This window comes from Notamacropus eugenii, chromosome 7 (genome assembly GCF_028372415.1).
Source record: "Notamacropus eugenii isolate mMacEug1 chromosome 7, mMacEug1.pri_v2, whole genome shotgun sequence".
Taxonomy (NCBI): domain Eukaryota; kingdom Metazoa; phylum Chordata; class Mammalia; order Diprotodontia; family Macropodidae; genus Notamacropus; species Notamacropus eugenii.
In genome coordinates this window covers 13,905,288-13,918,384 of record NC_092878.1, presented here as the reverse complement: position 1 = coordinate 13,918,384, position 13,097 = coordinate 13,905,288, and the positions used below count along the sequence as shown (strand labels likewise).

Below are 13,097 nucleotides of genomic sequence, written 5' to 3'. Positions count from 1 at the left end.
TTCTCTCAAACCTTTTCTCACGTGGTGACTTTTTCTCTATTTAGCCTAACATCTTATCCCAAAGTTGACTTGTTTTCCTTCAGAGAAAATTACAACATCCAATTTCTGTCCATTTTTTGTCTTCCTTATGGCCACCTTGCTCTAGTGCCTTAGTTGTCCAGTAGGTCTGAGTGAAAATTTTAGTTTCCTTCACTCTTCCCCAGAATATTCTCAGTTCCCTTTCTCCCTCCTGTTTAACAGATAAGACCCTTCCCAAGTCTAACATTCATAGAAGAGGTACGATGATTGCCAAGTGTTTAGACTTTAAGTGATGCTCATTTCCTTCTGTTTTCGTTAGAAGGATGGGGGCAAGGTGGGGAGAACAATTAGGGATCCAAGGTACAGGGAACAGGATGTGTTGGGGAATCTCCATTCTCTATTCTTTCTGAGAGACAGCCATGGCCTTGGATGAAAAGTTTCCTTTGGGGCCTCGCATGTATCCCTACAGTTTATGAGGGCCTGTTGTACTGAACCAGTGAAGAAGAAGCCATCAGATTTTACGCTGAAGAAGTTGATACAGCGATTGCATATCCGAGACCCTGTGCAGAACGTCAAGGCCCTGCTGGGCTGCAGGTGAGTTAGGCACAGCCCAGACCCTGATTTCCAGGGCTCACAACCCAATGTCACATCAGGATATTCAGCTCCCCCATAACCCTTTACTTGTAAATCTGTTTTGTCCATGTCTTCAACTCCATGGCCTACAACCTCACCCCCTACAATAATAACTAGAGAGCTTTGGCTCAGGTATTTTCATAATTAGCCCACAGACCCTTTTCTTCCTCAAGCCTACTCCTGGCTGCCCAATACCAGATGTCTGAGATATTAAAACTCTCTTCTCCTCTCTGTCTTGCACCCCATTCCAGGTACCCTTCAGACCTGCAGTCCTTCTCCAGGAGCCGTCTACCTGGTCCCTGGGATTCCAGTAGAGCTGGGAAACGGATGAAGCTTCCACAGCCAGAGACCTGGGAGCGAGAGCTGAGCCAGAAAGGGAACAAAGCCTCTGTCTGGGAGGGGCTCATTGGTATGATCAACCTTCCCTATTTAAGTCCTATTGATGGCTCACTCTTCTTTTGGAATAATATCTCTTCATAGTTCTCTGTGATGTTCCATTACTGAAATAGGGCTGAATTGGCAAGACTTACTATCTAGTGACTGGTTGGGGTCGTCTGGAGCCAGTGTTTGTCATTTAGGAGACTTCCAAGAGTGTGGCTGTTTCTTAGATAATGCCTTAGAGTATTTGATACATTCTCCAGTCTATATTCTCTTTATAGAAATAAAGCTTCATTAAAATAGGACAACTCTTAATGGCCATCACATTTGCTTTCCATTTAAGGGAAAGTTCTATTTGACTCCTTTAGGAAGAAGTACAACAAATGGGCAAACTGCTATCTGCTTTCTCTTTTTTGTAATATGCAGTACCTTCCTAAATTGCTTCATTTCTGACTTTGTGGATTGTGTATGCTTTTGGTTAAACTCCCCCGATTAGGAACCAAAAATACGCAGAAATGAATCTCTGCTGGTAAACCACTTCCTTGGTTTATTGAGCACATGGAATGGGGTAATTGGGTTTGGCAAAAGTGTTACCTTGACCATTAGGTCTTTCTAAGTTTAGCTACCCACCTGCCCACAGAAATAGCAAGTTTACTCCTAAATATGCAGTGAATTTGTTGTTACCTTAGGAGTTTTGTTTTCCTCTTTAGGAGGCCGTCCTTGACTTTCTTAATGTAAAGCCAACACATTTTCAGTGTAACAAGTAGTTTTTAAAAAATAGCCTTTGGCTATACTTTCCCTTGGCTCCTTTCCTATTGCTTTTCATATCCCGGAGGTCTTAGCGGAGATGAAACCAAGCTCCTTCTTGTGCCACAAGAAATGATCAGTCATCTGCTTGTGTTGCTTGGACCCCTGTTGAAGGTTTCATGTATTTGATCTTGGGAAATACAAATGATCATTTATTTACAAAGTTCACCATGAACCCAACCTGGTAGATGTTACTGACTACCAACCTAGGATGTTCATCTGCAGGCTAGCTAAATATGACAGTGTCATCTAGGTTGGTCATGACAAATGGCCCTAACCCCTCTTACCTGTGAACCTTTAGGACAAGATAGATACACTTCTTAGTCAAAAAGGAAAAAGTGATTGAAGTTGTATATACCTCCTGGATTATAAATAGCCTCTTTTGCTTGCATTTCTTGTACAGAGGCATTTTCCAATATCTTTGGCATTATGCAAGTTTGGCTGTATGTAAAGAATTCTGAGAGAAATTTGAGCCAAACACTAGTGATAAAAGCTAGGTGTAGTAGGTACAGAATTGGATCAAAGTGACTTTTAAGGCCCCTTCTACCTCAAGCTGTGTTCTCATATATAAAGAGGGTCTGATTTCAGTGCATCTTTATTGAGTATAGTTTATACATGACGCATTCACTTCATTTCAGCCCATATAACCTAATTATATTTCTGTCTGGTTTTGGAAACATTTCTGGAGTAGGCCAGGAGCTAGTAAAAAATCTGATAACCTTGAAATTTAACATCCCCTATGCATATGTGGGAGGAAAGCATGACTGTAGGGCCTATGCTATCCCAAGTAGATTTTGCCATCCTCCTGGTGGCGGGTACACATATTATAGAAATAATGTCTAGTAATGTATTGAGAAGGCTGCTCTGGGGAGCCTTCTGTGAACCTCAACTTAGAATATACTCACTTAGAGTATCAGCTACAGGGGGCATGTTTGTGACATATTATGGAGTTAAAAACTTGTAATTTCACTGGCTTTTTGTCACAACTGTATTTTGCTTTACCATCATGGGAGTAGTTGTAATGCAAAGTCACAAAACTTAATAGAACTGTTCTTTTGTTTAAAGGGGGGACAATTAGATTATATGGAAAATATTACTGCTTTTTTATGTTGCATATCTCATTTCCACTATCCGTCCATGACCGTCTGGTCATATTTCTCATGAGAGATTCCTTGGGATGACTTTGTTTTTAATGAAAAAGGGTTCTTTGTCTCTTGGCCTTGGAGGAACTTTTCTGTGTCAAAAGAGAAGGTTTGCAAATCTAAATCAAGTTTAGCGATGGAAACACCAAATTTAGTGGCAGTAGTGAGATTATCTTTACTGAAGACATCTCAGAAATTTTCTAAATTATAAACTTCAAACTTGAGGTCAAACTATTTTTTGGCTCTAACTCAAGCTGTAAACACATTTTCAGTATAACAAAAAATAGCTTTTTTAAAAATATCTTTTCTCCATCAATGTTTTTTCTATTTGGCCCCATCTCCCCCTAGACCCATTCACTGGAACTTGTTGATCTGAATTGTAGGATCCATTCTACCCTTCTCTGTTCTCTGTAACAAGTGAAATAACTTTTTCCTTCTTTAGACAGTGGGAAGTTGCCCTACATGGCCATGCTGAGGAACCTCTGCAGCCTGCTTCGAGTTGGAATCAGCCCCCAGCACCATGAACGCATCCTGCAGCTGTTGGAGCGCAAGGTGCTGAGATGCTAAGAGAGCCTTCCTGAGCCATGTGGTCATAGCAGGGGTGGGTGGGTATGGACATATGCTGCACCTTGACTTGGGGCAGGAGACAGAATGGAGGTGGAATTGAAGTGAGCTTGTCCATAAGGCTTATTTTCTTAGGGAAGAAGAGGACTTGGCAGTTTTATTTATGTGGGGTTTCAGTTAGGAGAGATAAGAGACTCACCCTTTAGGGGCCATTAAGACTCCTTGGGAAGAATGATCGTGTAGCTTCCACAGAAAGTATGTTTATAAGAAGTAAGGATCCAGTCACATTTCCTCCTTCCCGTCATTCATTTCTCCCTTCTCTTCTCTTTTTTTCCCTACCATTCATCTTCTCCCTTCTCATGATTCTCTCCTTTCCTCACTTTTCACTTTTCCATTTCTCCTTCCACCCCTCCCCTCCCCTCTTTCCAGTCCCCCCATCTACCATAAACCCTCAGACCTCTGTTTCCTTCACCCTAGGAATCGGTGATCCGCAGCCGGCAGCTTCCATTCCGATTTCTTTCTGCACATACGTCCATCAGTGACCTGGAGAGGCAGCTCCGAGCCTCTGGTACTGACTACCTCTCGTTGCCCACAATTCCCCATACTTTGCCCATTTCTGGGAAAGAGCAGAGAAGGCACAAGGAACAGTTTTAACCTTTGCTTCCATGTCCCAGAGGGATAGATGGGGGTGAGGGAGCAGAGATCTCTGGCATTCTTGGGGCAGAGTCTATGGTGAGGGAAATGGGGAAGGAGTTTGAGAAATCAGAAGGCCAAGACTGAAGTTGTTTTTCCTCAGATCACTGTATGTCTTTATGCCTCAGGACCAGTTCCCCGTAACTTGGACTTAATGCGGGAGTTATTAGAAAGGCTGGGGAAGAAAGGCCAGATCCCGAAGCCGCAGCAGCAGCTGACTGATCGAGACCTTCGGTTTGCCATGTTGGTGCCTGTGCTATATGAGCATTTCAAGCGGGAAAAGCATCGGCTGAACAGGATAAAGTGAGTGTGCCCCGTGTCCGTGTGTGTGCATTCCTGAGAGGGGAAGAGAGTGAGAGAACAGGAGGAGATATTAAAAAGCACACTGTCTTTGTGTAAAGATATAGGCATGTTCATTGATGTGCTTGCCTTAGATCTCCCTGGTCTCTCGTTTTCTCTGGCACTGGAAATTTTGCATTTAAATTTACTACGTGGGGACCATAAGACCTAATAAATCGCCTGTCTGTATTTCTGTCTTCACCTTTGTCTCTATTTCTGTTTATTTCCTTCTCCGTAAACTACAGTAGTTTCCAATTACCTGCAGGATAAAATGTAAACTCCTTTAAAAAAAGTCATTTAAAGCCTTTCTAACCTTTAGAGATTTAATGTGCATAATTTCTCATCAGAGGGCAGCTACATGGTGAGGTGGATAAAGTGCTGGGCCTAGAGTCAGGGAGACTCATCTTCCTGAGTTCAAATCCAGCCTCAGATAGTTACTAGTTGTGTGACCCTGGGCACTTAGCCCTGTTTACCTTTCTTTGATCATCTGTCAAATGATCTGGAGAAGGACATGGCAAACCACTCCAGTATCTTTGCCAAGAAAACACCTCATGGGGTCACAAAGAATCAGACATGAGTGAATAATAACTCCAGATTTCTCTGTGTGTTCTCATGTGAGTATAACGTACTCAAATAAAAAAATAAGAAGATATTATTACATATAATAATGTGTTATAATTCATTATACACTCATAGTAAACTCATTATAATAATTAACCTTAGTAAGAACTCAAATGATATAATATACTTAACACTCATAATAAAATACACACTTAAGGTTCAGTCAAAAATACGGCATACCATTTCCAATTCTATTTCTTCCCACTGGCTTCTTAAATTTGCTAAAGATCTTAGCTCAAGAGCCACCTCCTAATGAGGCTTTTCCTCTCCCTCGGAATCAACTTATGTAATTTTGTATGCACTCAACTGTTTACAAGAGACAGCATTTGTAGGGCTGATGTGTCAGACGTGTGGCCTGTAATGCTCTCCAATGCTGCCAAAATCAGATTAAAATGTCATTTGGAAATATTTAGCAGATTAAAAACATAACACAACACAGATAATGTTAATTTGTGGCTTTCTAAGTCAATTTGCAGCCTGCAGGCATCAGTTTCTATTTGGGTTTGACACCACTGGCACTGGATGGAGAAGCTACTCCAAGAGTGAAGACCAGAGTTCAAGTCCTGCCTCTTATCTTACATCTTCTGTATGTGTAATCTTGAGGAAGCCATTGGCTCTCTCAGCATTCCAGGCAGCTGAGACGACAAGTTATGGGAAATGCAGCCAATCTGCGCTGAGAGAGAAAGTTCCTCCTCAGGAACCCCCCCTACGCTGATGAAATCACACATTGGTCATTCACAGATACACGCCTCTCCTTTCACCCCACCCCTTTTTCCCATTCTCCTTTTCTCCCATAGAAGAAGTACTTGTATCTTTGTATCCCAAGTGCCTAGCACAGTGCCTGGAACATCACTGGTTCTCATTGAATGCTTCCTGACTGATCCAGGCATCCATTGTGTCCATACCTGGGATGTCCCTTTCCAGCTGGTTGTGTGTCTCAATCTCTCTGGACCTCTGAAGGCCTCCATCAGCCTTTGTCCTAGTTTTGATTTTCTGTCTTATTTATCAGGTCATTTTGTGACTTGGTTACATTTATTTCTGTTTTTTCTCTTCTCCATAGGAATTCTCAATTTTTTCCCTGCCCCTTTGTATTTCCTAGTTCTCTTTCTTTTTTCCTAAGTAAGTGTGATTATCCTGCTGCATGAAATAAGCCTTTTAAAGGCAGCTTAGATAGAATTGAAGTTCAAAAGACTTGCATTCCAGTGCTGCCTGAAATGCTCACTGTGACCCTGGACAAGTTATTTAACCACCTGCTACCTCAGTTTCCTAATTTGTAAAATGGGGATCACGATAGCACCTATCTCATAGTAGGATTGTGAGGATAAAATGAGATAACGTAAAGTGCTTTGCAAACCTTAAAATGTTGTATAGATGTTAGCCACTATTATTATTCCTATCCAAGCATAATCCCGTGTGATTTGTGGTAGAAACCTTGAAAGGATCCCCTCTTTCTTGTCTGTGAGAATGTTTCAGGAGGAGTTGTTGGAGGGAAGGCTGTGAAAGCCTTAATCAGCACCTCCTGCCACAGCGGGTTGCTGTGCCAGTGGAGAGTCAGAGAGGAGGATGAGACTGTGTGCTCTCTGAAAGAACCTTCCATCTTTCCTGAACTTTGGAGTAGCTCTCCGGTGTCTTTGTCTCTCTCCTATAGCCAGTGGAAGCAAGACTGGGAGATGATGAAGCGCTACCAACAGGCCCTGGAAACAGCCATGAACATATCCGTGCAGCACAACTTGCCACCGCTGCCTGGACGCACCGTGATTGTCTGTAATCCTGGTCAACCCCAAGATCATAAAAGGGTAAACGAAAAGGGGGAGGTGGAATGTAATGGGACTGTCCTAAACTGAGAAGGTGGAAGGTAAAAGGGTGCTGGAGACCCTTATGAATGTGGTCTACTTCCCTGGACTGGACTCTACGTAACGAGTACCCCACAAGCAGTCTACCCTTTGTTCCTGAATTTTTAAAAGGACTTGAGTTCTGTCACTAGGCATGAGGCTTGATTCCCTACTGCTTATGAACAGGAAATCCCTGTTGTGTATTTTCCAGCCTCATTTGTTATCATTATTATTAATAAATATGTCATGGTTGTAAATAAAAGAGGCACTGAGGCATAGTGACTAACAATGCTAGACTTGGACTCAGGAAGGCCTACGTTCAAATCTGACACTAGTTTAGTGACCATGGATGAGTCACTAAACTCCTGTATCTTAGTTTTTCTACCTATAAAATGAGGGCGGTGGACCTAATGACCTCTCAGGTCCCTTAGAGCCATAAATCTTTGACGCTACGTATAGCACTTTTTACCATTTTAAAATAGATTTTTATTCATATTTCATCCAGTATCCCTTCTCCTTCTTTTCCCAGAAAGCCATCCTAAGACAAATAGCCCTTTTTTAAACTTTTTTAAAATTTAATTTATTTTTTGGTTACATTTTAAATTCCAAACTGTCTCCCTCCCTCCCTACTCCACACTAGAGAAGGCCACCATTTGACACAGACATACTTACCACACGTATATGTATGCATGTATATTTACATGTGTATAAATATCTACATACATACATACATACACATATATGTAAAACCATACTATACATATTTCTATTTCCGAGTTCTTTCTCTGGAGGTGGATAGCATCCTCTTTCATACATCCTTTGTAGTTAATTTGAGTATTTGTAATACTTAGAATAACTTACTCATTCACAGTTGTTTTCCAGACATTATTACTGCTGTTGTATACAATGTTTTCTACTCATTTCACTCTTCATTATTTCATGCAGATCTTTCTATGTTTTTCTAAAATCAACCAATTCCTCATTTCTTACAACATAGTACCATTACATCACAGTCATATACCACAGCTTGTTTAGCATTCCACAGATGATGGGCATCTCCTCAATTTTCAGTTCTTTGCTACCACAAAAAGAGCCGCTATAAATATTTTAGAACATACAGGTTCTTTTTCTTTTTCTCTGATCACCTTGGGAAGCAGAGCTGAGAGTGGTATTACAGGGTCAAAAGGTATACACAGTTTTATAACTCTGGGTATAATTCCAGATTGCTCTCCCAAGGGACTGAGTCAGTTCACAGTTCCACCAACATTGTATTAGTGTCCCACTTTTTCTATATCCTCTGACAATTTTTTTTTAAAGAAAAGAAAAAATAAATTTAACAAAATGATCAGTATATAAAAACATTCTAATGTTGTATGGAGTGTTCAACACTCTAAGTAGTAAGGAGAGGTATCTTTGCAGATCTCCTTTTTGGGGGCCAAGGTTCTTCTTTATAATTTCCCAACATTCACTTTCAGTTATTATGTGATGGTGGTTCTTTCTGTTTTCATTTTTGTAGCCATTATTCATATTGTTTTTCTGGCTCTGATTAATTCGCTGTATGTCAGCCCATGTAAGTCTTTACATGTTTCTCTGGATTTATCATTTTCCTCCATTTCTTATGGCATTGTAATATTCTGTTTCATTCATGCAGCCCAGTTTGTATAACCATTTTCTAACTGATGGGCATCTACTTTTGTTTCCAGTTCTTTGTTACCACAAAAATACTCTTTATTTTAAAAGTTATTATTTGTAAATTTGTTATTGGCTTCCTTCAACAACATTGTTAAGGTAGGTGGAACAAAGATTCTAGCCTCTCCCCGTATCTTAGTTGTCCTGAAAGTCCCTTCACAAGTTTTCCATCCCCTTTCCCAACCAGAGATTTGTGCTTGATGTTCTTTGTCACTAATGGTTTGTGACAAATGAAAAATCCAAGAGACAGAGTTTCTAGGTAATCGGTAATCAGTTTATTAATTGGGCTGGCTAATAATCAATAAATTGATGGTCAGTGGTTTCTCTTGATAACCAAAAACTCCTAATGGAGACACTGAATGCCTTAAATATTTTTTAAAGAAAAAGAATGTCCATGACAGGAGAAAATCAACCCTATTTAGTGGACATCTAAATGAGGAGGTAGGCTAACCTCAGCTGCCTTCAGGAATCTACACAGAGGAATCCATCTCCACCCAGACCACTCTGGTTGATTTTTACCTTCATGAGCTGGGTCACCCTAATGCACCCAATGAAAGGGTGCAAGAACTTGGATTTATTCCCCAAGGGCAAGAATTCACTAAAGTCTCCTAGTTGAGTGGGGTCCTGCCCCATGTTCCCCAAGGCTTAGGGCAATCTCATCTATCAGCCTTGTCCTTCAGAGACTGCCTGACTGACCTACAGGGACTGGTTCTTGAATGAGGAAATAAAAAGTCTGGATTCTCATTTAAAATGGGTTATTAGTATTATAAAAAAAATAATTGTTTCTCTCAGGTTGTATTCTAAAGAGTCCCCTGGGGGATGTTGCCCTCTCAAAAGTCTCCAGAGGGATGGCCGGAACACTACTTGTCGACACCAAATGTTATACTGTCATTGTATTGGAGAGTTGCCTCTCCAACAAGTGCTTGGGAAGAATAATCCAAACTTCAGGCCCACGTGATGGGAGTATATTTGTTTATTTTTCTTTTAATAGAAATTTAATTTTGATTTCCGCTGGCAAATTATAGGCACGTATATAGCTGTAGGTAAACATATCTAAATAGATATCTACATAGCTAGTTATAGATAGATATGAACAAAGACATTAAGGAAGATGAGCATGCATCCTGGAATGGCCTTTGCCCACACAACCCCACCATATAAATGATTGTACAAAGGATCTATTTGCCAGATGTTAGCCTTTCCCCAAAAGCTGTATATCTATGTGACATTATCCTAGACCACAGCACAGACACATCTGATTTACACATCATCCTGCTTCTTTTTGGCCTTCTTGACTGCATACATACAACACGAATATGTCACTTGTCCTTAACCGTCTGTTGATAACATTTTATTTATAAAAATGTATAATGTTCTCTTTTCCTGCTTTCTCTGTTTTTCAGCATTTCATATGTCTCTCTTCCTGTGCTTCTGTGAATTCTTCATGGTAGGAGTTTGTTTTTAAAATAATTCCCCATCTTTCCATTCCTCTGTTCTCTCATATAGAATCCCCTGAATCAGGTGCTACTTTTGGTTGCAATGGTTGTGGCCCGTGCCGAGCAAGCTGAACTATTACTTTGTAAAAGACGTACTCTGAAGAAAGCGGTGATTAATCCAGAGGAGGGCATCCTAAAGACTGCAACTGAGCTCAAGACACAGATAGAGGTGAGCCTGACTACTCTGCTGGGTGGGGAGATGTAGGCAGTTAGGCAAAGCCTGGGCAAAGTCTGGACAGGTTGGTACAGGAAAGATAGCTGAAGGAGGTGGGCCTAAGGATAGTCTGACTAGATGAGCACAACGACCTGAAATAGCCCTTACGAGTAGGAATGGACAGAGAGATGGACATTGCCCAGGGGTGGGCTGAGTGACCAACTTGCCCATTTCTCTCTTTCTGATTAAAATATTTCTCCTGTTTGTTTTAGGATATGGCTGTAGAGAACTCAAAATCAAGTGAACATCCCTTTGCTAAGTACTTGCTGGACATGGTCACTAAGCGGGTGCCAGTAAGTCTGACTTAGAGAAGGTGAACCCTTTCCTCTGAGTCCCAAACTTCTTAACTCATGTTATTGATAGACATTCTCTTGATCCTTTTATTTTAACTCCAGCTAAAGTCTCTCCTTTAGACTCAAATGTAATTCGTCTATCAACTCTTTCCTTCCCTTCCCTTTCCTTATATCCTCCTATGTGTGATGTCACTTGCATTATTCTTGAGTCAGGGGAGCATATCTGGATTTCACTTCCCAGAAAAATTTCCACTGATCTCCACACTTTCTTCTTAACACTTTATCAGTTCTCCCACTTCCCCAACAAGCCCCTCAAACTTTTTCTTCCCTCTGAAATGAGCTCCTACTACTTATTCTGCAGATAGACACAGTTATTTTTGTTGGTGACACCATGGAGTTCCCTGAGTTTGTGTCTGCCAAGCAGTTCTTCTGGCAGCGTGTGAATCCCAAATGCCTTTTTGTTGGAGTTGACTTAACTGGGATGCATCCTGGGTAAGGCGGTCTGTTTTTCCTCCTCCCATCCTTCTTTCCCTAATCACCTGATGCAAGGAGACAATTTATTATTACTTGCTATTTCCAGACAGCTTTGTGGTCCACTTGAGTCTTTTCTCCTCCCTTTCCTCTATCCAATGACCTCACTCCCCAGCTCCCAAACTCTCTTTTCTGTCATTGCCTCACCGCAAGTTTAAAAATGTTGGGGTTGTTTTTTCTGGGGTCTGCAGCTCAGTACTGGGTGATGACCTGCGCCCAGGCAGTCTCAGTCTCCCCTTGCATGTCCTCTCCAGCAGAGAGAAGTAGTGTACTGGTATGTCAGAATGTACCCTTCCAGATTCTGGTAGTGTAGTGGAGCACCACTCCTGGCAACCCCATCAGCTTGTACTTGACATTTGCAGCTGCTGCCTTAGGTTCTAGGAGTAATGCTGTGGAATACCTCTGTTTCTGGGAGTAACTCTGTGCCTCAAACACTATAGCTCTCAAAGGTCCACCAGTGTGCTTCCCATTAACAGCCAATAGATTAGATTAATTCTTATCTAAGGCATTTACTCAAGTGGTATAATAAGAATAGTAGTTATAAGTCATCCCCCCACTGGGATACAGTCTCCCACAAACACCAACCATGTCCATTGAAACACTGGTACAATGGTGTAGCACAAAGCGGCTCACAACTCCTGGCACCGCTGCACCTGAAAGACCTCTCTTTCTTCATGGAATACTCACATAACTTTTCCTAGATTTAGGATCTTTCCTGGGCAGATTGTGCGGTGGGGTTCCCAGGGTCTGTTTCTATCTGGCATCTTGAAGCTGCCTTCTCATACAGGGGATAGTCTTCTCTGTATCTATTTCTGTCTGGAGGGTGCGTCTCCCTCCAGATTCCAAGTCTTCTACTGGTCCAGTAACTCCCCTTCAAAGCAGCATGGCCATTGTGTAGGGAGAGAGGACAGAAAATTCTCTCCTCACATCCTGCATGACGTCTATCTTACAGAGTCTCTGATCTCTGAAATTCATCCAAAGTTTTAGCTAGTTAGAGCCAGAGGGATGGCTAATTAGTTGGCTGACCAATCACATTTTTTTCTTCTTAACCCAATCAGAAAGATATTCTCACCTAAAAAACAGATCACAGCACAGACACATCTGATTTATACACTGAATGACCCCATCCTATATGCCTACTCCTCCCTTTACAGTAGTATTGTAGAGAGCACATGCCAAGTTGCAAGAGACACCTATCAAAAGAATATATCCTCTTGGTAACAACCTTGACAGGTTCTCTGCTTTGAACACCTGTGTTGATGGGAAATTCACACCGAAGGCAGCCCTTCCTAATTTGGGATGGTTTTTACTGTGACAGTTTTTCCTATCAGTGTCTCTCTTTTTCCCCCCTCCAGTTCGCTCAGTATGAACCCCAATGATGTCATCCTCACAGGCTGCACCGATGGAATACTGAAGTGAGCCCTGGGTTTTGGGATGGGGGGAAAGGGATCAAAGGGGATTAAGCAGGCTCATGAGGTGTTAGTGGCCTACATTCCTTTCCCCATCCAAATTAAAGCCCAGCTCCTAATTATAAACTGCTCCATCACTCTCAGCCTTGTCTGAGATCATCTTTCTTCGGCCTCATTTTTTTTGCCCATTTTCTTTTCTCTAAACTCCAACATATCTTGAGTTATTACTCTTTTACCACTATCTTTAGATCTTAATCAAATGCCCCTTTAAGAAGTGCTAAGCTGTCAGGTTGTCTTGGCATGGGGCGAGGGAAGGTAAGCAGAGAAAATTTAAAATTCAAAATTTTACGGAAGTGAATATTGAAAACTAAAAATAAACTAATATATTTTTTAAAAAAGTACTAAGCTGTGCAGAACTGACTGCCCACTCATATAGCC

At 41.4% G+C, this 13,097-nt stretch overlaps 1 protein-coding gene across 9 annotated transcripts in view; it reads left to right on the top strand.

Moving 5' to 3' along the window:
• TEP1 (telomerase associated protein 1) overlaps positions 1-13,097 on the top strand; it is a 63,371-nt gene that overhangs the window by 28,751 nt on the left and 21,523 nt on the right. For all 9 annotated transcript variants that reach the window (XM_072623016.1, XM_072623015.1, XM_072623014.1 and 6 more), the window contains 10 exons: positions 488-612; positions 903-1,060; positions 3,421-3,530; positions 4,020-4,110; positions 4,364-4,538; positions 6,844-6,991; positions 10,223-10,381; positions 10,639-10,719; positions 11,081-11,211; positions 12,606-12,665. In XM_072623016.1, coding sequence (XP_072479117.1) covers positions 488-612; positions 903-1,060; positions 3,421-3,530; positions 4,020-4,110; positions 4,364-4,538; positions 6,844-6,991; positions 10,223-10,381; positions 10,639-10,719; positions 11,081-11,211; positions 12,606-12,665 — 1,238 coding nt within the window. The remainder of the gene's footprint in view (positions 1-487; positions 613-902; positions 1,061-3,420; positions 3,531-4,019; positions 4,111-4,363; positions 4,539-6,843; positions 6,992-10,222; positions 10,382-10,638; positions 10,720-11,080; positions 11,212-12,605; positions 12,666-13,097) is intronic.